The sequence below is a fragment of the Prionailurus bengalensis genome, chromosome A1 (assembly GCF_016509475.1).
Source record: "Prionailurus bengalensis isolate Pbe53 chromosome A1, Fcat_Pben_1.1_paternal_pri, whole genome shotgun sequence".
Lineage (NCBI taxonomy): Eukaryota > Metazoa > Chordata > Mammalia > Carnivora > Felidae > Prionailurus > Prionailurus bengalensis.
The window spans coordinates 15,708,025-15,734,427 of record NC_057343.1 but is presented as its reverse complement, the minus strand read 5'-3'; the positions used below and the strand labels follow the sequence as shown (position 1 = coordinate 15,734,427).

Sequence of the window (26,403 nt, the reverse complement as noted above, 5' to 3'; positions counted from 1 at the left end):
AGCATTTTTGCTTATTTTTTATTATAGCAGTGTTTTTTAAAGAGAAGAAAAACTTAGAAACAATTTTAAGTGTTCAATATTACTTTACACAGGTTAAATTCATTATAATAAAGGATGCTATTCATTGTATACAACTAGGTGAAAAAAATTTTTTTGAGACGGAGATCATGAGCATGTGCCCAAGTGTGGGAGGGGCAAAAGGAGAGGGAAAAAGAGAATCTGCACTGCAAAAGATCAGTGCAGAGCCTGATGCGGACTCCATCTCAGGACCATGAGGTCATGACCTGAGATGAAATCAAGAGTCAGATACTTAACCCACTGAGCCACCCAGCCACCCCCCAAAAATAAATTTTAAACATCTGGATATATATAGATAGCTAGAGTTATATCTAGTTACCTACCTATGGAATTGTCTGTGGATAGTGGAATTATGGATATCTTTTCAAATTTTTATATTTCTTTAATTTTTTTGTTTATTTTTAACAATGAAACTTTATTGCTTTTGAGGAAAATGAGTATAGGATTTTTTAAATTTTTTAATAAATACAAATTTTTCTAAACTCAGTACTTTGCTTTTATATGCTAAGTTTTCCATTTCTGCCCATATTGGATGAATACGACTGAATTCATCATAAATTGTTTCAACTTCATTTCTATATATCTATCTCATTTGGAGTCACGTTTGCCTCATGGAGTACCTGTGCCAATTTCCATTTCCACTTCAGTAGGTTTCTTAATTTTTGGGTTCAGAATTAAATGCACCTAGGTTCAAATTCCATGTGACCTTGGACAAGTTAATCCATCCACCTCATTTTCCTCACCACTGACATATGGACAGTGAGCCTATGGACAGTGATGGTCAGTGGGCTTTGCACTGACATCTCAGAGCCTGCTTGGAATTCTCTCTCCCATTATCTCTGCCCCTTCTCCACTCCCTCCCTTTCTCTCTCTCTCTCTCTCTCTCTCTCTCTCTCTCTCTCTCTCTCTCAAAGAAATGAACATTTAATTTAAAAAAAGGAAGAAATCCTGAGGTGATGATTAAAATGTTTTAAAATGCATGTCAAGTGTTTATCATTATGTCCAGCACTCAATAACCATCATCTCTAATTATAAACGTTAGCCCTTATGCTTAATTCTCAGAGCTAATTCTAATGTTACTGTTTATCATTGTTAGTATAAATTAGATCTACCTAGTTCTTCAATTCTGTTCTTCTAGTCTATTCCTTTTCCCCAGTGAATTGTGAGAAAATACTTAAATGGAAAAGTATCAGAGTTTTGATTAAACATTTCTTTCTAGAAGACAATATGGTACCAATTTACCACTTTTAAAAGCTAGCTGTAAAATTCAGTGACTGAAATATTCATTTTTTTCAATACTACAAGAAAATTAGTGATACTCTGAAAGAGGCATAAAAGAAAGAGACTCCATGTTTACATACATTGTCTAATATGAGCAGTTTTTAAAACAAGACTATCTTTTCCTGAAGAATAACTAACTGTTCTAAAAGCCGTTTAGATGAATTCCTTGCGATAGTGACATTAGTACCAGGGATTCAGTTCTTACACCAGAACTGAAGATAAACAAAATTCTCTTAAAAGCTTTTAGGAGATTTTAAATGAAAGCTTTTGGTTTTTATTTGTTTTTGTTTAATTAAATGGCATTTTAATGCTATTTAGTCTCTGAAAGGTGGGAGGAGGTCCGTTTGTTTTGTTTTGTTTTTTCCTATTGCTTGGTAACATTACTGTTCTTTTTGGATTTAAAGTTGAAGTTTATTTGCCGTGTACTATTTGAACTTTTTATATAGGTCTTCTTTAAGAAAAGCATTCTCAGGTTACCTGGGTGGCTCAGTCAGTTGGGCATCCGACTCTTGATTTTGGCTCAGGACATGATCCCAGGGTTGTGAGATTGAGCCCTGTGTCAGGCTCTGCACTAAGCATGGAGTCTGCTTAAGATTCTCTCTCTCGCTTGCTCTCTTTCTCTCTCTTCCTACCCCTCTCCCCTGCTCATGCTCTCTCTAAAACATACACACGTACATACATACGTAAGTAAGTAAAAATAAAATAAAGAAAAGCATTTCTCTCCCTTCCTGAGGAAAGTACCTCTGCCAGAAAAAGAAGGGAAGAAATTATTCCTACTACTAAATAGTAGGCAAAATATATAACAGATAATTTTCAAAAGAAAATATAGCCAGTAAAATTTCCCAAAGTTTACCTTTTCATTAAAAAGGAAATTAGGGGTGCCTGGGTGGCTCATTCAGTTAAGCATCTGATTATTGATATTGGCTCAGGGTGTGACTTTGCAGTTGTAAGATCAAGCTCTGCATTGAGCTTTGCACTGACATCTCAGAGCCTGCTTGGAATTCTCTCTCTCCCATTCTCTCTGCCCCTCCTCCACTCCCTCCCTTTCTCTCTCTCTCTCTCTCTCTCTCTCTCTCTCTCTCTCTCTCTCAAATAAATAAACATTTAATTTAAAAAAAGAAAAGGAAAATATATCACAAAGGGTTATATTTTTCCCTTTTAAAATTAGCAAATTTAAAATGAGAATAATTAGAACTGGCAAGGATTGGATGAGGTAATCAATATTATACCCATTTAGTGGGAATATAAAGAGCTTTTTGAAGAATAATTTGGCTCATATATATTTAAAACATTCATACTTTCAACTTAGTATTCTATTTGTATGACTTTTTCCAAAGAAGGAAATCCAAAGTACAATTAGAGTTTTATATTCAAAGATGTCCTTTTGAGCCCCTTTCTGAAAACATGAAATTAGAAATAGTCAACACATACACAGTGAAAGTATGGTAAATCTCTATGGTGAAATATAATATTGCCCTTACTCTTGACACAAAAAAGAAAGATGGACATGCAACACTGCTATAATAAGTTCTTGAAAAGTAAACTTGAGGGGCGCCTGGGTGGCACAGTCGGTTAAGCGTCCGACTTCAGCCAGGTCACGATCTCGCGGTCCGTGAGTTCGAGCCCCGCATCAGGCTCTGGGCTGATGGCTCGGAGCCTGGAGCCTGTTTCTGATTCTGTGTCTCCCTCGCTCTCTGCCCCTCCCCCGTTCATGCTCTGTCTCTCTCTGTCCCAAAAAAAATAAATAAACGTTGAAAAAAAGAAAAGTAAACTTGAATCTTACCAAGCTTCTAACCCAAACAACCAGTTTACAGGGAACACTGGGAACAGGAATATGATAAATGTCACCAGTGTGGATACAATCAACAAAATCCAAAAACCTGGGTAAGTCTACAAGACAAGTTACATAGTTTCTTCAACAAATAAGTATAAGAAAAAAAAAGTAGGGGGAACCCACAGGTAAAAGAAATATCAGCCAATTTGTTGAGTGGGGTAGTGATGAGGGGCTGTAGAAGAAGCAAGGTTGGCCATGTATTGGGTTTTTTTTTTTTTGTTTTTTTTTTTTGTAATGTATTGATAATTGTTGAACCACATTGTGGGTACATGAGGGCTTCATTTTCCAATTCTCTCTACTTTTATGCAAAACAGTGAACTTGAACATAAGAAATTTTTGGATTATTTTAAATGGAAAAGAACATGACATATAGGTGAATTTCAGCTATGGTTTTAAATGCAGAGAAAAAAAGAATACAAAAAAATATGTGAAATACTATCAGTGGCTGCTTTTAGGTAGTGAGATTATACATGACTTTTCTCTTTATAATAAAGTTTTACTATGTGTAAATTTACGTGCTTGACAAATTTTTTTTTCAATATGCACTTTTTTATTTTGTTTATTTTGGTGAATGGTTTAAAGGTCAAATGGTATAAGAAGAAAACAGTGAAAGGAGGCCCACGTTTCATTGCTCAGCTTAGTCACTTAGTTACTCTCAGAAGTAACCAGTATTATTTATTTCTTGCATATCCATCTGGAAGATGCTATAAGTATTCTTTATTTAAAAATGCAGATTGTAACACTATTACTGTTCTGTTGTTTCCACTTAATGATGTACCTTGGAGACTGAGCCACATTTATATAGCAGAGTGCTTCCTTATGCTTGCACAATATCATAACTAATGCCTTTGGATAGACCTACAGGATTGCTTTGCTGCTAGAAGCAATACTGAAATGATTAACCCTGAATGAAAGTCCTTTCCCACATATACAAGTTTATTTACAGGAAAATTCCTGGTGGTGGAATTGGTGGGTCAGATTATATGTATATTTGTAGTTTTGATCATTTGTCACATTGCTGCCTGTAGTGTGTAGGCACCATATAGTAAACACTGTTCGCCTTGCTCTTAAGTGTGATTGAGGATGTTTTCAATTGTTTAAGAGCAGTTTTCACTTCCTCTTTTATGAACAGTCTGTTCATAGACTTTGCCACTTTTCCAACTGAGTTGGGTACTTTTATAATAGTTTGTAGGAGTACTTTAGCATTTTGGAAGTAATCCTTTTGTCTGTAATATAAATTACCACTATTTCCCCCCAATATATTTGTCTTTTAATTTTGAAAATGCTTAGATTTTTGTTAAAATTAAAAAAAAAGAATTAAGTTCATTTTAAGACGAGGGGAGGGGCAGAGAGAGTGGGAGAGAGAGAGAATCCCCAGTAGGCTCTGTGCTGTCAGCACAGAGCCCAACGCAGAGCTTGATCTCATAAACCATGAGATCATGGCCTGAGCTGAAATCAAGAGTTGGATGCTTAACCAACTGAGCCACCCAGGCACCCCTCTCTCTACACAGTTTTTAAAAAAAATTGTTGTCAAATTGATCTATCTTTTCTTCTAGATTTTGTGTACTTATGTTTTCCTTGAGGTCATTTTAAAAATTATTCCTGGGCCGCCTGGGTGGCTCAGTCGGTTGAGTGTCCGACTTCAGCTCAGGTCATGATCTCACAGTCTGTGGGTTCAAGCCCCACATTGGGCTCTGTGCTGACAGTACAGAGCCTGGAGCCTGCTTCAGATCCTGTGTCTTCCTCTCTTTCTGTCCCTCCCCCAGTCATTCTCTCTCTCTCTCTATCTCAAAAATAAATAAACATTAAAAAAGTTTTTTTAATTATTCCTGATATTTTACACTTAAATCTTTGATGTATCCAAAATATATCCTACTTTTCAGTATGTGGCCCAGGTTCAACTTAATTTGGTTTCCAAGTGGCTACCCAGATGTCCCACAGCATTTATCAATTCAGTTTTTGCCCACTGCTTAAAAACATCATCTTTGTCATATTCTAAATATCCATATTAGTGTGGTGTGTGTGTTTCTGGCTTTTCCTTTCTGGTTCATGGACTTATCTATTCATTTTCTAGTACTGTAGTTTTAATTATTATAGCTTTATAATGTATATTAAATCCTCTAAGGCTAGTCATTCCTCATGCTTAGAATTTTCCTGGTTCTTTTGGTTCTTTATTTTTCAATATTAACTCTAAAAATTAGCTTGTCTGATTCAATGGAAAATTATTTTGATATTTCTATCAGTATGGTACTAAATTTAAAGATTAATTTTAGGGAGAATTGATTTTTGATACTGTCAACACATGTTCTCATCCATGATCATGGTACGCCCTTCTATGTGTTGGATTCTTTTGTTTCCCTTGGTACCATATACATGTTTCCTTTATTTAGATATTGCTACGTTTTTGTAAAGTTTATTTCTAGATTTTCCTTTCTTGACTTTACAAATACTGTCTACCATTATATTTTCTGATTATTGTTTGTACATATGAAGACTAAAGTATGATATATATTCATTTTGTTCCACTTTTTTAATTCCCTTAATGTTTGTAGTAGTTTTTACTATAGTAGTTGATAATCTTGGATTTTCCAGAAAGTAATGATTATATAGATATAATCATACCATCTGCAGATACCCTTTTCTTTCTAATACCACTATTTTTCCCTCTAACTATGTTGATACAGTGTTTTTAATCAGAAAAATCATTTAAAAATATGAATTTTCAAGTCGTACATGCCCCTGATATTTAGCCCTGAATATTGGCCTCTTAGTAAGTATAATCAGGCTTCTTGAAGCTGTACATATTCTGAATACCTTAGTAAACCTTTGAAGATATTTAATGTGACTTAAAAAAAAAATCAGTGTCTAAAAAAATGAGATACTTGGATTGAAAATAAATGTTTTTATTAATATTTATTTTTAAAAATTTTTGTTTACATTTTAATTAGTTAACATACAGTGCAATATTGGCTTAAGGAGTAGAATTCAATGATTCATCACTTACATACAATACCCAGTGCTCATCACAAGTGTCTTCCTTAGTATCCATCTAGCACATCTCCCACCACCTCCCTCCATCAACCCTCAGTTTGTTCTCTGTCATTAAGAGTCTCTTGTGGTTTGTTTCCCTGTCTCTTTTTTCCCCCCTTCCCATTTGTTCATCTGTTTTGTTTCTTAAATTCCACGTGAGTGAAATCATATGGTATATGTCTTTCTCTTGACTTATTTCGCTTAGCGTAATACACATTTGATTATTGATATTCAAATATAATATTCAAATACTGACAAATCATTTTACTGCTTTTTCCTCAGGACCAAATGGCTATTGCATGTGGATCTCGAGCTCACTTGGAAAAAGAATCAATTGCTCAGGTGAGGCTTTACTAACTGGCCTGGATCAGATTTTGTTTTTCTTTTTTTCATACTCATTAGCAAAAAGCAAGCTTTCATGTTTAATTTCATAAAAATGATTTTCTTTTCAAAGGGAAAGAAAATAATTTTTTACTGTGTGAAAGATTAACACATTTAGGAATTGATTATTTTTTTCAGTGAGTTTACAAAAAAGGATGTAAACTTCACTTTGACTTAGGATGCAAGCAGCTTATTTTTTTTTTTTTTTCTTTTTAAGACACAGGAGTCCTCATTCAGTTCTGATATAAGGCAAACTTTTCTAAATGATACAGTTCTGAACCATTCAGCTTACCTTTAGTTTTTCTTTTAATGGCACATTTAAGTACATTTAAAGTTTGGTTTTTTTTTCCTTTTTTTTTTTTTTTTAACTTTATTCCTCTTAGAAAAGCACTATATCTTAAAATTTAACAAGTTGTGACTGCCCTCACTAAAGACCTTAAATTCTTCATTTTGTAATTTGTATTATTGGGCTACAAAAGTTGGAGTAACTTGGGAGGAAAAAATAATAAGGAATTTATTCTGTGCAATTTTAAATTCTTCTTTAATTTTTAAAATTATTTTAATTATTCACTTAAAAATGTGGGCCCAGTGTATCAAGCCCAGTAATTGTCCATTATATTCTTTATGGTTCATCTATTGGAGTCGCCAAATAGATCAAGAATAAAGCAGTATTTTTCAATCCAAGGTCAAAATTATCTGGGGAGGTTTTTTTCTTTGGTTTTAAACATGTGTATTTCTAGGCCAATCCCAGGCACACTGAATAAAACTATAGAAATGAACCAGGAATCTGCATTTTTAACAATTTCCCAGGCCACGCTTACACCTAGAGTTTGAGAACCACTGGAATAAAAGGTTAAACCTTTCCCTCCCTCAATGATTCTGAAATAAGACACAAAGAAATTTTTTTTTTTTTCAAGATATACTGATGGCAGGGTCATAGAACCTCTTAAGAATTATGTTCAGGTATGGAAACCTAGACTCTTCCTAAGAATTAAAATAATTTTAATATCTTCAGCATCTAATCCAGTGTTCCGTGTCTCTGTGGACACTCACTGGTTTTAACATTTATTTATTTTTGGGACAGAGAGAGACAGAGCATGAACGGGGGTGGGGCAGAGAGAGAGGGAGACACAGAATCAGAAACAGGCTCCAGGCTCTGAGCCATCAGCCCAGAGCCTGACGCGGGGCTCGAACTCACAGACCGCGAGATCGTGACCTGGCTGAAGTCGGACGCTTAACCGACTGCGCCACCCAGGCGCCCCTACTCACTGGTTTTAAAAAAGGTAATCTGTTAACCATCGAGGTTATCATACTCCTAGAAATTTAAAATTGAAAGATTGCTTAGAGATTAGCTAGTCCAGCTTCATCAATTTACTGATGCACAGGGGATAAGAAGAGGAAGAGTATATGTCTAAGATGTTTACATTATTTATAATTTTATAATTATATAAATTTTATAATTTTATAATTATAAAATAATAGAAACTATAGGGGTGCCTGGGTGGTTCAGTCGGTTGAGCATTTGATTCTTGATCTTCACTCAGGACATGATTCCAAGGTTGTGGGATCAAGTCCCATCTCAGGTTCCATGCTGAGTGTAGAACCTGCTTAGGATTCTCTCTTTCTCTCTCTCTCTCTCTCTCTGTCTGCCTCTCTGTCTCTCTCTCTTTCTCCCTCTGCCCTTCTCCACCTCTTTCTCTCTTTCCCTAAAATAGAAAAAATAAAAAATAAAACCTAATACTTGATATCTAAAAACAAAAAAGAAATGATAAAATGCTAAATTCCAACAATAGAAAATACAGATATTTTCCTGGATGAAATATGCAGCCAATAAAACATGATCATGCAGGCTATATAATAATATGAGAAAATATCCAAAATATTAGGTTATATGAAGAAAAAAGAGTACAGTGTTATAAATACTGCATAATTGTTTATGTAAAAATTATCTGTATAAACAAAAACACTTAATGAGACCAGGCTGATATTAAATTAATGATTTTATGTTTACTTTTTTTCCTTTTTAAAAAATGTAGAAAAGTAGAAAGGATAATGTATTTGGTGAAGGAAAAAAGATTTGGAAAAATAGGAAGCAAGAGAGTAATTAAGAAGCTAGTGAAGGCAAGAGAGAGTGTGTTCATATGCCCATATGTTCTGTGTAACAGTTATAACAGGGATGTTTATATTGTCTGGGTATTCTTGCATTTATTATTTTTAAAAGATTCAGAATAGAATCCATTGGTGTTTATTTGATGTCCTTAGAATTTCTTCAAAGAGTCTTGGCTTACATCTTGGGACTTCTTTGAACTTATTTTAAGATAATAAAAGTACCAGTCAGCTTTAAATTCCACCTGAATTCCTTGTTTACATTTCATCAGCATTAGAGAGAATATTGTTAATAATGAAGTAGTGAATGTCTTTTTCCTTCATATTTTTAAATGTCTATTTCAGAAGTTCGTATAATGTTACTCTATGACTTAGTTTAATGTAACTAAGTCCGTTGCATAATATATTTTTAGATGTCTTATAAATTGTAAGATATTTTGCAAAGTTAAAGTAAAAATTAAAGGGAGATCCTCTTGTTTGTATGTTAGGAATCAAATAAGTTAAGTTCTTCATATGAAGTCCATGTGTTTCTGGTTTTTTTAAAAATAACCATTATCCTTAAACAAACAAAAATGTTCTATTAACATCCAAGCAAGAGTAGCCATGAATATTTCCATTTGGTAACCAGTAAGTTCACCTAAATCACATTCAAGATCATTCAAGGAAAATAGTTTATAGGCATTATTATTATTATTTTTTTTTACCTTGTGATTTTAATTTTTCTATCTTTCAGTTTCTATTTGTTCCTTTTGTAAGCATAAGTGCTCTTTTGGAGGTTTAATCAGTCAACCAGTATTTATTGGAAATATTTTATGTGAAAGGCTCTGAGCAAGCTGTTATGAGATTACCCAAGTATTTTAAGATGAGGTTTCTGCCCTATCTGCTTAGAGAGGTAAGACCTGTTTACATCAGAACATAACTAATGATTCTAGGTGATAAGTGAGAAGTGATCCTTCCAAAAAGTTTGTTTTACAGTTGACAAACATTTTGCAAAACTGCTCCAAAGTGGTAACTGATTTATATTTCCATTAGTGGAATAATCCCATTGCTCCACATCCTAACAAAAGATTTAATGCTATGATTCCTTTTAACGTTTGCCAGTTGGATGGGTATAACACGGTATCACGCTATGGTTAAAATTTGGTTTTATTGGTTGCTAATGAGAATGACCATTGTTTTATATGTTCAAAGGGCTCTCTTGTGTCCTTTTCTGTGAGCTGCTCTTATGCTCTTTCCAATTTGCTTTAGTACTCTTTTCACTTTTTATTTCTAGAGAGTTCTAAAATTTTATCTAATGTAGAAAGAATGGAGACTAATCATTTTCAGTTATTTGCACAGCAGCTATTTTGTTCCACTGTGTTATTTCACTTTTTTTTCCTTTGTGATGTGAAATATAATAAAAACACAGAGAAGTACGTACACACACACAAACACACACACACACACACACACACACTTAAAAAAAATGTTTCACATACCTTATAGATAAGTGTTTTATTCTTTTTCCCTTCCTGCCCTGTTTAATACACAAATGAAACTGCAGTTAGGATGTAAAGTGAGCTCCCAAGCTTTCTTCCTTTATTAAAAACATTTATTGAGTTCCTGTTACTGTCTGTGCCAAACACTTGGCTAAAGGCTTTAATCTTATCTCATTTAATCTTTACAGTAACTGTGTGAGGTGAGCATTTTCGTTCCCATTTGATAAAAGAGGAAAGTGGGATAGAGAGTTGAAGTAATGTGCTCAAGGCCACCCTAATCATTAATGTAGCCAGGATTCAAATAATCAGTCTGCTCAGGTCACTGGCTTTCTGTACTTTGTTGTGTTATCGCTGGTGCGTCATAGTTCTGTTTGATAATAATAGAAAAAGCCACATAAATGAAGAATGACACTACAGATTACAGTTATAAAAAGCAAAACCCAAAAGGAGGAAGGGAAACACTAAATAGTATGAAATATTAAATGTTCTACATAGATTCTTAGTAGGTTGCTAGTGTAGCATTATGATACACATTATGATACACATATGATATCGTGTATCATTCCATGGATCTATTACATTTGAGAAAACTTTTAATCTTAAACATGAAAGTCTTGAATATGATAATTAATGACCTATTTATCTTATGTTTTAACGTTTGCAATGTTTAATGTATAATGGAATATTATGTTGTGTTACTATTATTAATAAAAGTAATTACTAATAATAGTGAATATTCAGATAGGATTACAGACCACTTAGGTTTGATATCCAAAGCATTAAAAAACTTAATTGTTAAAAGTATATTTATCAGATGTTTGCCATACCTAATTGAAGAGACTGTTGTTTCAGACTCCTTAGTCTGTGACTTTTTGACAGATAACTCTGCTGTACTTTTTCTATCAGTATTCTCATTAACTAAGCACAGAACTTTAGGTTGAAACCATAGTGTTTTGTTTTTCCAAGAATCTCCAGTAACTGTCACCTTTTTTGAAACTGAAATCTATTTGGGGCAAACAGGCACAAAATCTATAGATGAACCAGATGCTGGTTCATCAGCCCAAAACTGCTGTGGTGTACCTCTGGTAGAGTAAAGCCCTGACCCCTCACAGGTACTGTGATTCTTCTTGTCTGATTCTTCTCGAACCTGTGGGAAATGAATAACTGCTCCCCTGGTACCACTCCCCTGCTCTAATATAATATACTTTGCCAGTGAAGCCAACAGAACAATGGTGTTCATATGTAAGATCTACCCAGTCAATTAAATATTAAAATGCAATTGTCTACAGCCAGGTGTTTTCAATTGTCCTCTACAGATTAATGGAAAAGTCATTTATATTTTGTCTTTGTTTTAGCGTTCTTACTTCCGCACTCTGCTCATGTATGGGTTCCACTTTCTGGTGTGGTTCCTTTGTGTCAAAGGGATCAGAGACACACAGTGTGGCTTCAAATTATTAACTCGAGAAGCGGCTTCACGGACGTTTTCATCTCTGCACATCGAACGATGGTAAGTTCCCAGCAGATGTCCTGGGCGTGTCTTACACAGCAGTTGTTCTAGGCAACGAGAAACAGCCCTATATTCTCAGAGTGAACACCGAAGTTTAAACAAAATTGACACTGAATGTATGTAAAGTTAATCTGTGCCTTTATTCTTTTACTGAGTTGGATCTAATTTTCAAAATCTCAAACCAAACATATGGTATAAAGTTAATTTTTTCACCTTAATTGTGGATGGTACAAATTGAAAAGCCTTAAAAACATCCTGTTTCTTTAGGCTTCCTTCTTTTCCTTTGAAGAAGGAAAAAAAAAAAGCTCAGAAATAGCAAAGTGAAAGAGGGTACCCGTTTTCTTTTTGTTCTTTCCTTTTCAGTAGTTAAGTTCCCTCTCCGGCATGTGACAAACCAGTCTTTGGACCTCTGCTTCCCCTTCTACCTTCTGTGGTTTGTTTGTTTTGTTTTTAAATTTTAACGTTTGTTCATTTTTGAGAGCAGAGAGAGACAGAGTGCAAGCAGGGGTGGGGCAGAGAGAGAGGGATGCACAGAATCTGAAGCAGGCTCCAGGCTCTGAGCTGTCAGCACAGAGCCTGATGAGGGACTCAAACTCACGAACTGTGAGATCATGACCTGAGCTGAAGTCAGACGCTTACCTGACTGAGCCACCCAGGCGCCCCCCCCACCCCGCCTCCACCTTCTACCTTCTTAAAAACTTCATCCTGTTCATTTATTTTGTCTTGTCTTTTCCCCTTAACCACATCTTTTACACAGGTTTTTAAAACAAGTTTAAATTTCCCTTGCCATTTAAAAATCAAAAAACAAAAAACAGCCTCTCTCTGTTGATAGCCCCCCTCAGTACCTCTCCAGCTCCAGCCCTTTTTCCCTTCACAACCAGCTTTTCTTGAAAGAGCACTCTATGTTCACTGTCCCTGTTTTCTCACTTCCCACTCATGCCTTACGCCACCTCAGTGTGGATTTTTCCCCCCGCCCCTCCATCTAAGCATCTCGTTACCTTCCTGGCATGAAACCCAGTGGTCATGTTTGATGTGACCACTTACTGTCTTAATTAACCCATCAGCAGTGCTCCATACTTCTGAGCTCACTCTCCGGACATATCCCAGTCCCCTGGCCTGTCTTCATCCCAGACCTCTCCTCAGCTCTCTGCCAGTTTAGTGAGTAACACTGACACATGGAAGCTTAAAACCTTGCAGTCAGCTCTGACATTCCCACAGGTCCTCCACATGTCCAGTTCATGGCCCAGACCTGTTACTTTTGGCTTTTATGTCCCTTTGTTTCTCTTTGTCTTTCCCCCCACCATCCAAGACACCATCATGTCCTATGCTGTAGCCCAAGGAGTCAGTCTTTTCAAAATTAGAAGTAATCAATCAGATGCACCTTTTTTTGTTTAAAATCCTTCAGTAGCTTCCCAGTGCCTTCCCATGGCCTTGAGAGGTGCTGCGTAATCTACCCACCCATGTCTCTACATAGGGACCCTTCCCTTTTCAACTTCTCCTCCTTCAGCTCTTCCATAGGGCAACGAACTCTTACTCTCCAAACCAGATCACATGCCCCTAATCGTACGATGTTGCTGTACCATAAGCCCTTCTTCACAGCACCCATCACATCATTAGGTTTTTGTTTTTATTTGCATAATGTTTCTTTGTCTCTATTAAAACATAAGCTCCCAAAAGGCAAGAATCCCATCTGATTTTGTTTGCTAATACATCCATCCCCCTATCTAATAGAGTGCCTGGCACATTATAGCCGCTCCTAAATATTGTTGAAAGAATTAATACTTAGTGTTACTCATGGGTTCTATATGAATTGTGTTCTTGGTGGGAATCTACATAATTATTCCAGTAGATGTTCATTTTTGTAGTTTCTGTAACTTTTGTGCATCTATTTGCAAAGATATGTTATCTTCCTATAAATAGATATCATATAAACCCCCCATAACTTTAAAAAACTATAATTTCAGGATTAAAATTATCAAACATGGTTTTTAATATCTATCCTAAATTTAAAAAAAAAATTTTTTTTTAATGTTTATTTTTGAGAGAGTGAGCAAGCATGAGTGAGGGAGGGGCAGAGAAAGACAAAGACAGAATCTAAAGCAGGCTATCAGCACAGACAGAGCCCAACATGGGGCTTGAACTTAGGAGCCTTGAGATCATAACCTGAGCCAAAGTCAGACACTTAACAGACTGAACCACCCAGGCACCCCTAAATTGTTTAAGTAATGTATATTTGATCTTCAGATTCAGATACATGTTTCTGTTATGTTGAAAAATAAAATATATTGATAGTTAATGGACTCCAAAATCAGTGAATCTAATTTAAGAAGCCATTCTAGAAGTAAAGCCCTCCCTCTGGGTATAGTTTTCAGTCAACTGTTGGGTTCAGAACTAGGGTCAAAAAGCTAGGTTCTTTGTAGTTTGAAAGGAAGTTGGGAACTAAGGGTTGAGGACGTTAGGGTTAGGGTTGATAATTAAGTTAGGGTTGATAACTTAAAAATCATGAAGTTTCTCTTGTCATAATTGTTCTGGCAATATAATGTCTGTTCTGTAATATAATGTCCAATATATAATATAATGTGAGACATATATGTAATTTTAAATATTCTAGTAGCCACACTAAAAAGGTAACAAGAAACAGATGAAATTTATTTTTTAAATGTTTATTTAGTTTTAAGAGAGAGCATATCAGGGGAGGGGCAGAGAGTGGGGCGGACAGAGGATCCAAAGCCGGACCCTTGCTGAGAACAGAGAGCCCAACGTGCGGCTGGAACTCATGAACCATGACATCATGACCTATGACCTGAGCCTAAGTTGGATGCTTAACCAACTGAGCCACCCAGGAGCCCCAAAATGTATTTTAATAGTGTACTTGAACACTGTATAAAAATGTCATCGTCTCGGCATGCACTCAGTATGAAAAAATATTCAGATATTTTACACATTTTTCTGTGTACCATGTCTTCCAACTATAGTACATCTCACTTCAGACTAGCCACATTTCAAGTGCTCATGTGGCTAGTATATTGGACAGCATAATTCTAGAGTTTTATTTAAGTTAAAAGAACATTTTAAACTTTTTTTCTCTTTTAAATTTTATGTTCATGTGCATACCTTTTTAATTATTTATTTGGGCTTGATTAACATAGGATTGACCTCAATTAAAATTTTAGCCTCTCACATCTCTCCATAGGGTCCACATATGTTTATTTTATGCCTGTAAAGGAAAACCACTAAATATACATGTATCAACTTGATTAACAATATGCCCGTCACCATATTAATGTTTCATCAGTGGCTTTTATTCAAGCATCTCTGTTCCTGCACTTAAAATCAAGAAAGACTAAAGTATTTCTTTCTTATGCAGCACAAGTTATAGAAACCAAGTTGTGCATCTACTCTTTATGTCCAATGTAAGTGTCCCCTCAGACTGATATTTTAAGGACTTATTCTAAAATTTCATTGCAGTTTTTCTCATAACTTTCAGGAAATTGAAGTCAAGTAGAGTTTCTAGGTATTAGAATACATCAAGCTATAGTTAAAAACCAATAGGCAGGCATCTCTGATTCAGAATTACAGACCTAGTATGGGTTATGCTAAATAGTAAAGATATACATAATGTTAAATATAAATGTATGTTTATGTATGTTAATATTTATATAATTTTAACATTATTTTTAAACATAAAATTTTAAGCATATTTAACATCACATAAATATATTTAATTTTATATATATACATATATATATAAAATCTCCATCCTCAGAACTGTTATCTCACCTAAATTATTTCCATTTAATATTAAGGTATAATTTGACTCTTTTTATGAGTAATTAAAAAAAAATTTTTTTTAATGTTTGTTTTTGAGACAGAGACAGAGTGTGAGCAGGGGAGGGGCAGAGAGAGAGGGAGACACAGAATCCAAAGCAGGCTCCAGGCTCTGAGCTGTCAGCACAGAGTCCAACGCAAGGCTCGAACTCACAAACTGTGAGATCATGACCTGAGCTGAAGTCGGATGTTTAACCAACTAAGCCACCCATCCCCAGTTTATGAGTAATTTAAAAAATGGAGTCCTTGAAATGTACTTTCTTCCCATGAATATTTTTTTAAATCAATGTTATATACATGGTTATAATTTAAAGTCACTTCCATAAGGCTTCTAAAAAATCATCGTCCTTTGCTCCCTGTCCCTCAACCCAATTCCTACTCCCTGGCTATGGTCACTTTCAGCTATGTGCTGTTCCTTTGTGGTAATTACTTTCATATTCAAAATAATGGGTTTGCATAGCCATGTCTCTGTTTTTTCAGTTTTAGATATTACTCCAAAATAAATCAATGGAGAAGTATAGTTTTCTTAAACCCCTGTATACCCTTCACATGTATCCTCCTAATACAGTTTCTAAATACAGATCACTACTGATAGGTACAGGTGTGTAAAGATAATTCACATTCAAGCCATAGTGTACAATCTGATTATTTTACCTTTCTTGTAGTACTTTTTGTTTTCCTGAAGATAATAAATTTCTGGAGTTTTCTGTTGCACTACTTGACGATGGACCTGTCACTTACTTACGTTCACACTCCGTGAGGAGTAGAAAGCACCTCTCCGTGTGTTCCAGTGCATCCGTGTGTTCCAGACTGTGCATCAGTTTCACGTTTTTCTTGGAGACGTCTCATCGGCTCTCACCTTTCTAGCTGTTCTCGGGCTTGCTGCACAGCTCCTGTTTTTTTCCTGGGTTTATATCCCTATTGTAGTAGAGCACGTCCTCTGTGAATCTTCCTAAAGAAAGGACAACAAAATCTTGAGACTGCGTTGGCAATGCACTGCATTATTCTCCTCTCACATTTGCCTCATAGCGAGCCGGAGACAGAAATCTAGGTTGGAAATCATTTTTCCTCGGGATTTTGAGAACATTGCTCTGTTGCCTTTGGCACTCGGTGTTTCTGGAGAGAAGTCCAATTCTGTCAGTAATCTGAATCTTGATTCTTTGTCTATGGCACGTTGTTTCCATCCCCTTTTGGAAGCTTTTACTCCACAGCGTTTTGAAATACCATGATTCAGGGACTTAATGTGGCTTTTTCATGCATCTTGTTGTGTATGCAGTAGGCACTCTAAATCTGGAAACCTGGGTCCTTTACTGCTGAGAAATGTCCTTTAGTCATTAAATAATTTCTCTAGTTTTTCCTTCTCTCCTATAAACAAATGTGAGCCTTCTGTGCTGATCCTGTAGCTTTCTCTTCTCTTTTCTGTTTCATGTCTTTTGAGATTTTCCTCAATTTTATCATCTAGCGCTCCTTTTAAATTTGTGTTTCTGCTATCAAAAATGTTAACTTCCTACAACTCTTGTTTTCTAGTATTCATTTTTTTTACCCTATTCGTTTCATGAGTACAGTACCTTCCACTACTTAATGTCTCATTTAAAACGGTGACATTTTCTTCTTTCCCTCCATTGTTTCTGTTGTCCCAATTTTGTTTTTATCATTAAAGTCTGGCCTCACACGTATTTAGTGTGGTACTACAAAGCTCATCGGAAGCTGTGTACATGGTCAGAGAACTCTGATCAACTCACCACGGATTAAATAGTGGGCCGCTTTATGTGGGAAACTTTCAACTGTCCTTATCTTTTGGGCTGGTTGTTTTCACTAAAGTGGGATTTCCTGATTTCCTGTCTGGTGGAAATGAGCCTGGCTGCCAGCATTCACACAACCAACTTGAGGAAAGGAGAATCCCCTTGAACTTTTCTGTGAGTCCTCCCTTTTGAAGCCCCACCTGCACCACCTGCAGACCTCATTTGCAGTGAGGCCAGGGATGCCTGAGCCTTTGGAGAGCTCTGCGGGACCCATAGCCTGCTTCTAGGCTTCTCCCTTCTCACAGTCTACCTTTCCTAGTTCCCAGTTATCCAGCTACTTTCCAAGTTTCAGATTTTTTTTTATTACTTTCATCCCTTCTTTGTTCTTACCTGTTTATTCCATCATTGTTGTTTTAATTTTAGTGGGACTTCAGGAGGGAGCAGTAGAGGACATGTGTGCCTGGTGTGTTTAAAAGAGTATCAACACGCCCTTTGTTCTTCAGGAATAGATCTGAGGTCACAGCTATACGAGGAACTGAGTAACAAAAGAAAACAGTGGCTCTGCCCTCCCCGCATTTGTGAAAACACGTGAAGGCATCGGAGATGGAGAGTGACCCTTATACTGCTTATGTGCCATAGTGTGAGATTCTATCTAGAAGTACTTGGTATTTCAGTTATGTTTGCTCTGGTGACAGATTGGTCTCTTATGGTGATGTGAACTGGAAATTTCTTTTTAAGCAAACATCTTCATATCTTTTAAAATGTTAAAAGAGAAGGATATAGTAAAAGTAATAGAAGATGAATAGTCCTTACAAGGTTTTATAAAGTAATTTCAGTTAATCCGTGCTTCTTTTTCCCCACTCCTTTCCATTCATCATTCTTATGTTGTTTTGCGTCTTTGATAAGTCATCATATGCTGATATCCTTAGAACAGTATTTAATAATCGTGTTCACATTATTGCATATCATTAGAACCAACTCAACCTTTTGGATATTTTTTGGTTTTGTGTTAAAGGGGAGGGTTAAGGGTTAACCAGGTTTAATATTCATAAAATTTCCTCCTTTCGTGAGTGTCCCATGCTAGTTAACAGAAGTTTTACACAGTCCTTTTAACAACACAAAGAACGCCTTTGTAGATGGTTTTATCATCTTAAGTAAATATTTTATTAGGATAAGAAAAAGCATTACATGTTTTTTTTTTTTTTAAACGTTTTCATATTCACTTATCCAAACACTTGGGATTTAAACAAGTCACACAGTGGACAGTCACAGTTTTGTGGCCAAGAAGACAGAACTCCCAAATTCAAGTTGTCTGAAATCAGGGAAATCAAGCAGAAGTGGGTTTTAGGTATTTTCGTGTTTGTGCTAATATTTTAAAACCAACCCCCTGGAAGTCCGAAGTGTGTTCCATGCAGTCCAGAAAGCAGGGGCTTAATGGCTCAAGAGGAAAGCAAAGCTGTGAAGGACTCGAGCGCTTTCAGTTACCAGAGCGTGAAGAAGGTTTAGCAGGTGATGCTGCTGCTCTCCCCGAGCTCACTGCCAGTGAGAGGAGGAAACTGGCCTCAAGAATTTTGTAAGCAGAATCCAGGAAAATTTCGAAGTCAAGATGCAGAAACTAGGGAAAGCAGATTTGACCTAAACCACTGAGGAGGAGCTTCTGGAGCCTTTCATAGGAAGAAGGAAGGATGAACTGGGAATTCAGACTGGGGATGATTTTAACAGGGTTAAGTGAAAATGAGACAATATATCGAATTCCCATGTATATATTTAGTTATACCCAAAGAGCATTTCAGACTAAAGTGGCTTTTTACTTTCAACAGCTGGCAGTACTATATTGCCCAGGACGTATGAGGAAGGGCAAAGGAGAAAACAAGGCCCTAGTGAACCATGTATTTAAAAAAGAAGCCTTAGGGCGCCTGGGTGGCTCAGTCAGTGAAGTGTCCAACTTGGGCTCAGGTCATGATCTCATGGTTCGTGGGTTTGAGCCTCACACTGGGCTCTGTGCTGACAGCCCAGAGCCTGGAGCCTGCTTTGGATCCTGTCTTCCTCTCTGTATGCCCCTCCCCACTTATGCTCTGTCTGTCTCTCTCTCTCTCTCAAAAATAAACAAACTTGAAAAAAAAAAGAAAAGAAAAGAAAAGAAAAGAAACCGTGATCCTCTGGTGGTAGATGAATGAAATCAAACAACTCTTAAGTGATGGACATTTTCTGTAAGAGCTACTCAGAGTTCTGTTTTATCAACTCTCTGAATCAGTTGAAAATGCTATGAGTTCTGTACCTTGAGGTAGTGAAGCCTGGGATTGAAAGCAATCGATTTTGAAAAATTTCCATGATTAAATTTTCTCAGAGCCCAAGCGGCCTTTTTTACCTCTGGGGGTTTCTGACTTGTGATGAAGACACCATATTTCTCATCTAAATGTTATGCAATGACACACTAAATTATTGACCTTGAAGCTCCTGAACTACTTAACCTTTTGTTTGACCTTCTGTGAATCTGACTTTCAGTTTTACTATATAAGCTCTATATCTGCCTTTTAAGCTTCTTTAAAACATGCCAAAGTAGAGATTTAATTACACTCTATCTCTCTTTTTAAAAATAAAAATCAAGGGGCGCCTGGGTGGCGCAGTCGGTTAAGCGTCCGACTTCAGCCAGGTCACGATCTTGCGGTCCGTGAGTTCGAGCCCCGCGTCAGGCTCTGGGCTGATGGCTCAGAGCCTGGAGCCTGTTTCCGATTCTGTGTCTCCCTGTCTCTCTGCCCCTCCCCCGTTCATGCTCTGTCTCTCTCTGTCCTAAAAATAAATAAATGTTGAAAAAAATAAATAAATAAATAAAGAAAAATCAATATATTTTCTGTTTCAGGGCATTTGATGTAGAACTGCTTTACATAGCACAGTTCTTTAAAATTCCAATAGCAGAAATTGCTGTCAACTGGACTGAAATTGAAGGTGAGTATATTGTTGATGTTACGGCTGATCCTAGGTGGGGGTGGGGAGATAGGAGACAATACAGTAGTCCAGTAAACTTAACTGGCTGCCCCCTTCAAGACCTCCTCAGCTGGCTTGACTCAGACGTGGTTGTGTAGAGTTCTGGCTACTAATCCCCTCCACCCTCCAGACGGCACACAACCTTCTCTATCCTTGCAGTCTCCTCCTGGGGGCTTCAATAGGCCTACTACCCTACCCCACTGTAGAATTCAGTAAAACTTCTACAGCAGACAAGATCATGGTAATCTGAGGTTAGAAGAAAGTTGGTACTTCATTACTCAGTAGGTATTGATTACCTACAAGCCACCATGCAGAGCTTAATAAGGAACTATAGTTGTTTTTACCACAAATGTCCACATCCATTCAGAGCCAGTCTTTAACTGGTATCTGTACATATAACCAAAAATGTGAAAATCTCTAAGATCTCAAATAATGTGAAATCTATCAGAAATCTTAATAATTCCTGTTTGAAAAAGCTTTGAAAGCTTATATTGTAGAACATAAAAAATATTCTAGTTTTCTCCTTTGCTTACCTTACAGTGCCCCTAAGTTAGTTCACAGTGTGGGCGCACTTACCATTCAAGTGGAGATTTTTCAACTGAGTCCTTCCTCCTCTGCTGAGCATGGCCTCCTCTCAGAAAGTCACTGTTGCAGTATACCATGACTGTTACGTAACCGTGGATGTTTAGGGACAGGAAAAGGTTAAGAAGCAGTCTGGGGATCATACAAACTATACAGTACAGAACAAATGCAAACGTCTTGGAGTCTTGCTGAATCAAACTTAGCTTACAAAAATTTTAGTACTCTCTGCAGTAGCTACCTAGATCAAAGGGGATTGAGAAGCTGGTAAAAGATTGCTCAGATTTGTAAGATCTGTTGTGTTGATCTGTGTTGATTTATGCCCAGCATAGACTCTGTAGGAAGTTGAAGTGGGGAAAAGTAAAAATGGGTTTCATATTTATATCATTTGTTCATTTGCATTTCAGAGATAGTTGTGTATTATTTTTCATTAACCGGCACTCAATGAGCAGTTTTGTATCAGTCATTCCCAGAATCGTCGGCCATATATACTCAGTGCCTCCTCCCTATAATAGGGCCATCCAAAATTTCCACAATTTAAATCCTTCCCAGTTTCATTTCACTTCCAAGATGTTTTGTTTTTGTTGTTATTAGAGAAACCACTCACTTCAGCTTTGAAGATGTTTCTTTTGCAAATGATACAAATAAAATTAAGGTGGATATGTTAATTGTGTTAATTACCTTAATTGTGGTAATCATTTCACAGTATGTGTATGTAAGTGTATGTGTGTTTATATATGTATATATATCAAATCCTTACATTCAACACTTTAAATATATTTTAATTTTGCCAACTCTACCTCAAAATTTGGGGAAAAAAAGAAAGAAAAACAGGAAGAAGCCAGAGTATTTGGGCTTAAATGTGGAAAATTGTCACCAATCAATCCGTGACAGTTTACCACCTCGCACCCATTACCTGACCTTCAATCTATTTTTGACTTACTGAAAAAACAGTTCTATGGGATAAAATCAAGGAATACAAGCTTTTAAAACATGCTCCAGGAGGCAGATCTCCTGTAGTCAACTAGGGTTGGCATACTGCCTCTTGGCAACCACTGGACAAGAAGATGTCATAGCTAAGATAGTATTTATCTTAGCTAACTGAAGAGTCTTTGGTAGAATTAAAATAAAAAGTGAGTTTTTGTCTTATATTTCTTCTCCCAGATTATTAATTTATATTACATGTGGAGATGTACCTGTTTCTCTATAGTACATGAGACTGAAAAGTAGCATGTAAAACAAAACAAAAAAAAATGCACCCCCAAAAAACATTTTTAAATATATAGACGGAATTAAATATATACACATATACATAATTACATGCATACATACCTAATATAAAAAATAAATTACGGTGACTAGAAGCTAACAAAGGTCATATAGACTGACTTCTAAAATATAATTTCACACTGATATATTTTCTCCAGAGTTTAAGTTAATTAATTTTTAATTATTTTTAAATCACAGGTTCTAAATTAGTTCCATTTTGGAGCTGGCTACAAATGGGCAAGGACCTACTTTTTATACGACTTCGATATTTGACTGGTGCCTGGAGGCTTGAGCAAACCAGGAAGATGAATTAGGTTACTTGCCGTCTTTGTATTCTTATGTATCAGTGTCACGTTATTTCACCGGAAATTAAAATTTTAAATAAACCTGGAATAAACCTATGCCCTTGCCTGCCTTTTGATAATTTTTAAAGAATTAATTGCCATAACTAAAAATGTTTATACCTCTTTTGAACCCCCCCAAAAATTAAGGTGTTCGTAACAAAGTCAGATTTTCCTTTGCTTCAGCAGTTTTGTTTATTGATTCTTATTATCATTATGATTCTGAGAAATATAACTTTTAAGCAGAAGAGAGAAGCAGTTATTCTACCTGCATAATTCTCATGAATTTAAATATAAACCATAATCATATACCTGTGCTCAGAGATTTAAAAATAAAATTGGCATATGTTTAAATATATGCAAACTTATTAGTATTAAGCCCATATTCCAACTTATAAAACACTAGGAAATTGTATGTTAAAGAAAGGATATAGGGCATCTGGGTGGTTCAGGCTGTTAAGCATCCCGAATCTTCACTTTGGCTCAGGTCATGATCTTACAGTTCATGAGTTCGAGCTCCACGTTAGGCTCCACGCTGACAGTGTGGAGCCTGCTTGGCATCTCTCTCTCTCTCTCTCTCTCTCTCTCTCTCTCTCACTCTCTCACTCTCTCACTCTCTCTCTCTTTTTCACTCTCAAAATAAATAAACTTCAAAAAAAATTTAAAGGAAGGATATAGGCTCTCTCACCAAGGCGTCTACTTCCGTATATGGTCTTTACATCTCTCTTCCCCAATTTTACTTACATATATTGCACTCATTTTCTTCCTGGCAACACCTTGCTCTTGAGTTCACGTTACTAGAAATTGAAAATTCTTTATAAAAAAGAGAAAGTTTTGGGGGCACCTGGCTGGCTCAGTTGGTAAAGCATGCAACTCTTGATCTCAGGGTCATGAGTTCAAGCCCCATGTTGGGTGTAGAGATTATTTAAAAAAAAAAAAAAAGTTTTCTAACATTGATAAATGCATATACTTAACATCAGAAGCCTATGTTTTTGAGATACTATCAAGACTAATGAATAGCAATTATAAAATAATTTACCCCTAAAACTCAGAATTAGATTATTTCTGATGTTTTAGAGAAACTAATAACAATATCTAACATTTATTGAGTGGTTACTGTATGCCTGCCACTGTTCTAAGCATCTGGTGTATATCATGATTCACTTAACTTTTACAATGGAAGAGAAAACAGGTATAAAGTAGTTACTCACTCAAGGTCGCACAGCTAGGAACTAGTGGAGCTATGATTCTAGCCCATGTAGTCTGGGTCCAAAGCCTACACTCTAATGGCTATCCTACTTCAGTTTCTGAAGGTATGAAAATTGGAGATACCTAAATAGAAACTTTCAGAAGTACACTAACTATAACATTTTAAAGACAAAACTTGAGTGGAAAAATTTAAAATAAGCTAAAAAATGACTCCTCCCCAGTAGTTTCAGCAACAGTGATATTATCACATCTGCAGTAGACAATAAGCCCCTTGAAAACAGAAACCATTTCTTACTCAAATTAGTATGCCAGCACAGTACTTAGTATATAGTAGATACTTAATGCTGATTACGTGAATAAACAAACTTCATTTACCACCAGATTTTAAGAGCATTTAAGTCACTTAAGAGAACAAAGCAAGGCTTATGCAAGTAGAAATGATAGAAAGCCAATTGTAGAAGAATGACTGAGCATTTACGAAGAGTGTAAAAGTACAAACCTGAACCAAAAATAAGATCCTTAATGAAACTAAATAAAAATAATTTACAGGCATAGCTCATTTTATTGCACTTCACAGATACTTCATTGTTTTTACAAATGAAAGGTTTGGTCACCCTGTGCCAAGCAAGTCCTGGTGCCATTTTCTTCAGCATTTGCTCAGACCATGTCTCTGTGTCACATTTTGGTAATTCTCACAATATTTCAAAATGTTTCATTATTGTCTTTGTTATCGTAATCAGTGATTACGACTCACTGAAAACTCAGTCCATGTCTCTGTGTCACATTTTGGTAATTCTCACTGAAAACTCAGATGATGGTTAGCACTTCTTAGCAATGAGGTAATTTTGGATTAAAGTATGTACCCTTTTTAAATAGAATGCTATTACCCTCTTTAACGGACTACAGAATAGTGTAAACATAACTATTATATGCAGTGGGAAACTAAACTCATTTGACTGATTTTACTGCATTTGCTTTATTGCAGTGGTCTGCAACCAAACCTGCAATATGCTCTTTGCAAGCTAGTGATAAAAATGCATATTTAAAGAATAATAGGATTTTGAGGGGAAGTATCAATACTTTTATGTAGTTCATCCAGGAACACTATTTAGAAAGGTTTCTGATCTTGATGCCAATTTACCCATCTAAGCCCAGATTCACCTAGGTTAACAGCATAGTATAGAATCTGAAGCACTCTGTAAGAGAAAACATAGTTTGACTTGTTGACATTTCAGAACCTGCTCAAAAAAAAAAATAACAAGCAGCCATAGCAAAAGTGAAACTATCGGCTATTATTTTCCCTATACATAAGAAAGTGTGATAAAAATGTTACATGCATTAGTTTCTCTGATCAAGTAACTCTATCAATAGGAATAATTACATTTCAGAAATAAGTAGGATTAGGCAAGGGATAGGGTGCTTGGGTGGCTCGGTCAGTTGAGCGTCCAACTTTGGCTCAGGTCACGATCTCACAGTTCCTGAGTTCAAGCCCTGCGTCGGGCTCCGTGCTGACAGCTCAGAGCCTGGAGCCTGCTTCAGATTCTGTGTCTCCCTTTCTCTGTACCATCCCCCCTATCCTGCTCATGCTTTGTCTCTCTGTCACTCTCAAAAATAAACATTAAAAAAATTTAAAAGAAAAAAATAAGTAGGATTAGGCAAGGGATTTGTCCATGGTCCCACAGGTAGCCAGGAGTTGTGCTTCTACTGAATAAAAAATAGGAAACATAAAGGATGGTGAGGTAGGATTAAAACTGAGAGGATAAGTTTATTACATGGTCAGATAACCTGACCATTCACTTTGTACCTTCTGACTTGTTCTTACATAATATTTATATATGTAGTTTCACTTGAGATTGTATCAGGACAACAGTGTGTTTCTTGACACCCGTAATTCAATGTCTACAATCTTGTGTCTTTCCAGCATTCGTGGTTGATTCTCAGTTCTATTTTCCATTTTCTTTATTCGATTACGATTTCCTTACAAGCAGATACCTTGCTTTTATTTTATTTGTGTGTCTCCACAGCATCCTAAATTGTGGTTTTTCCATAAAGGTTTCTGAAATGGTTAGATAATGCCACCATTTCAATTCATTTGTCAAAAAAAAAAAAAATTACAGGAATGAGTTTCTCCATTTTATTAATAGCTAAATCCCCTGAAGTAATAGTCTAGTAGGCTGTTTTGTTTTTGCACAATCTCAAAATCCATCAAATCTACAAATTAATGATTTCATTATATCAATCCAATAAAGGGCTCTACGAAGTAATACATTTGTAATTCACTGTTTTTGAATAAAACTCCAGGTAGTATTTTGATGGTCACAAAAAAGAAGTATCTTTACAGATCTGATCCAATCTAGGTGGTCTTTTTGCACGCTATATATATACATGTGTGTGTATATATACATATACATATACATATACATATACATATACATATACATATACATATATATATATTACATATGTGATATATGTATGTGTATATAAAACATATATATATATATATAACATACACATATTTTTTGAAACTCATCCCAGGATCCCTTGATACAGTGATAGAGTGCTCTAGATATGCAAGCAAAACAGATCCCATCCTGACATTTTGAAGACTTTGCATTTTAAGGGCACAATGCCTGCAAATCTTACCTGCAGCACCACATACCTGGAAGCATTCAGCCTGTCTTCAACTTATAAACCAAAGCCAGCTTACAAATCAGTTGTTTGAAACCTATAAAGTGTTTCCCATGAAAAATAA

At 36.0% G+C, this 26,403-nt stretch overlaps 1 protein-coding gene across 3 annotated transcripts in view; it reads left to right on the top strand.

Moving 5' to 3' along the window:
* Positions 1 to 22,499, top strand: part of ALG5 (ALG5 dolichyl-phosphate beta-glucosyltransferase) — a 43,097-nt gene extending 20,598 nt beyond the window's left edge. For all 3 annotated transcript variants that reach the window (XM_043577139.1, XM_043577131.1, XM_043577145.1), the window contains 4 exons: positions 6,506 to 6,565; positions 11,544 to 11,695; positions 20,126 to 20,211; positions 22,297 to 22,499. In XM_043577139.1, coding sequence (XP_043433074.1) covers positions 6,506 to 6,565; positions 11,544 to 11,695; positions 20,126 to 20,211; positions 22,297 to 22,412 — 414 coding nt within the window. In that variant the 3' untranslated portion in view covers positions 22,413 to 22,499. The remainder of the gene's footprint in view (positions 1 to 6,505; positions 6,566 to 11,543; positions 11,696 to 20,125; positions 20,212 to 22,296) is intronic.
* The last annotated feature ends 3,904 nt before the right edge of the window (positions 22,500 to 26,403 follow it).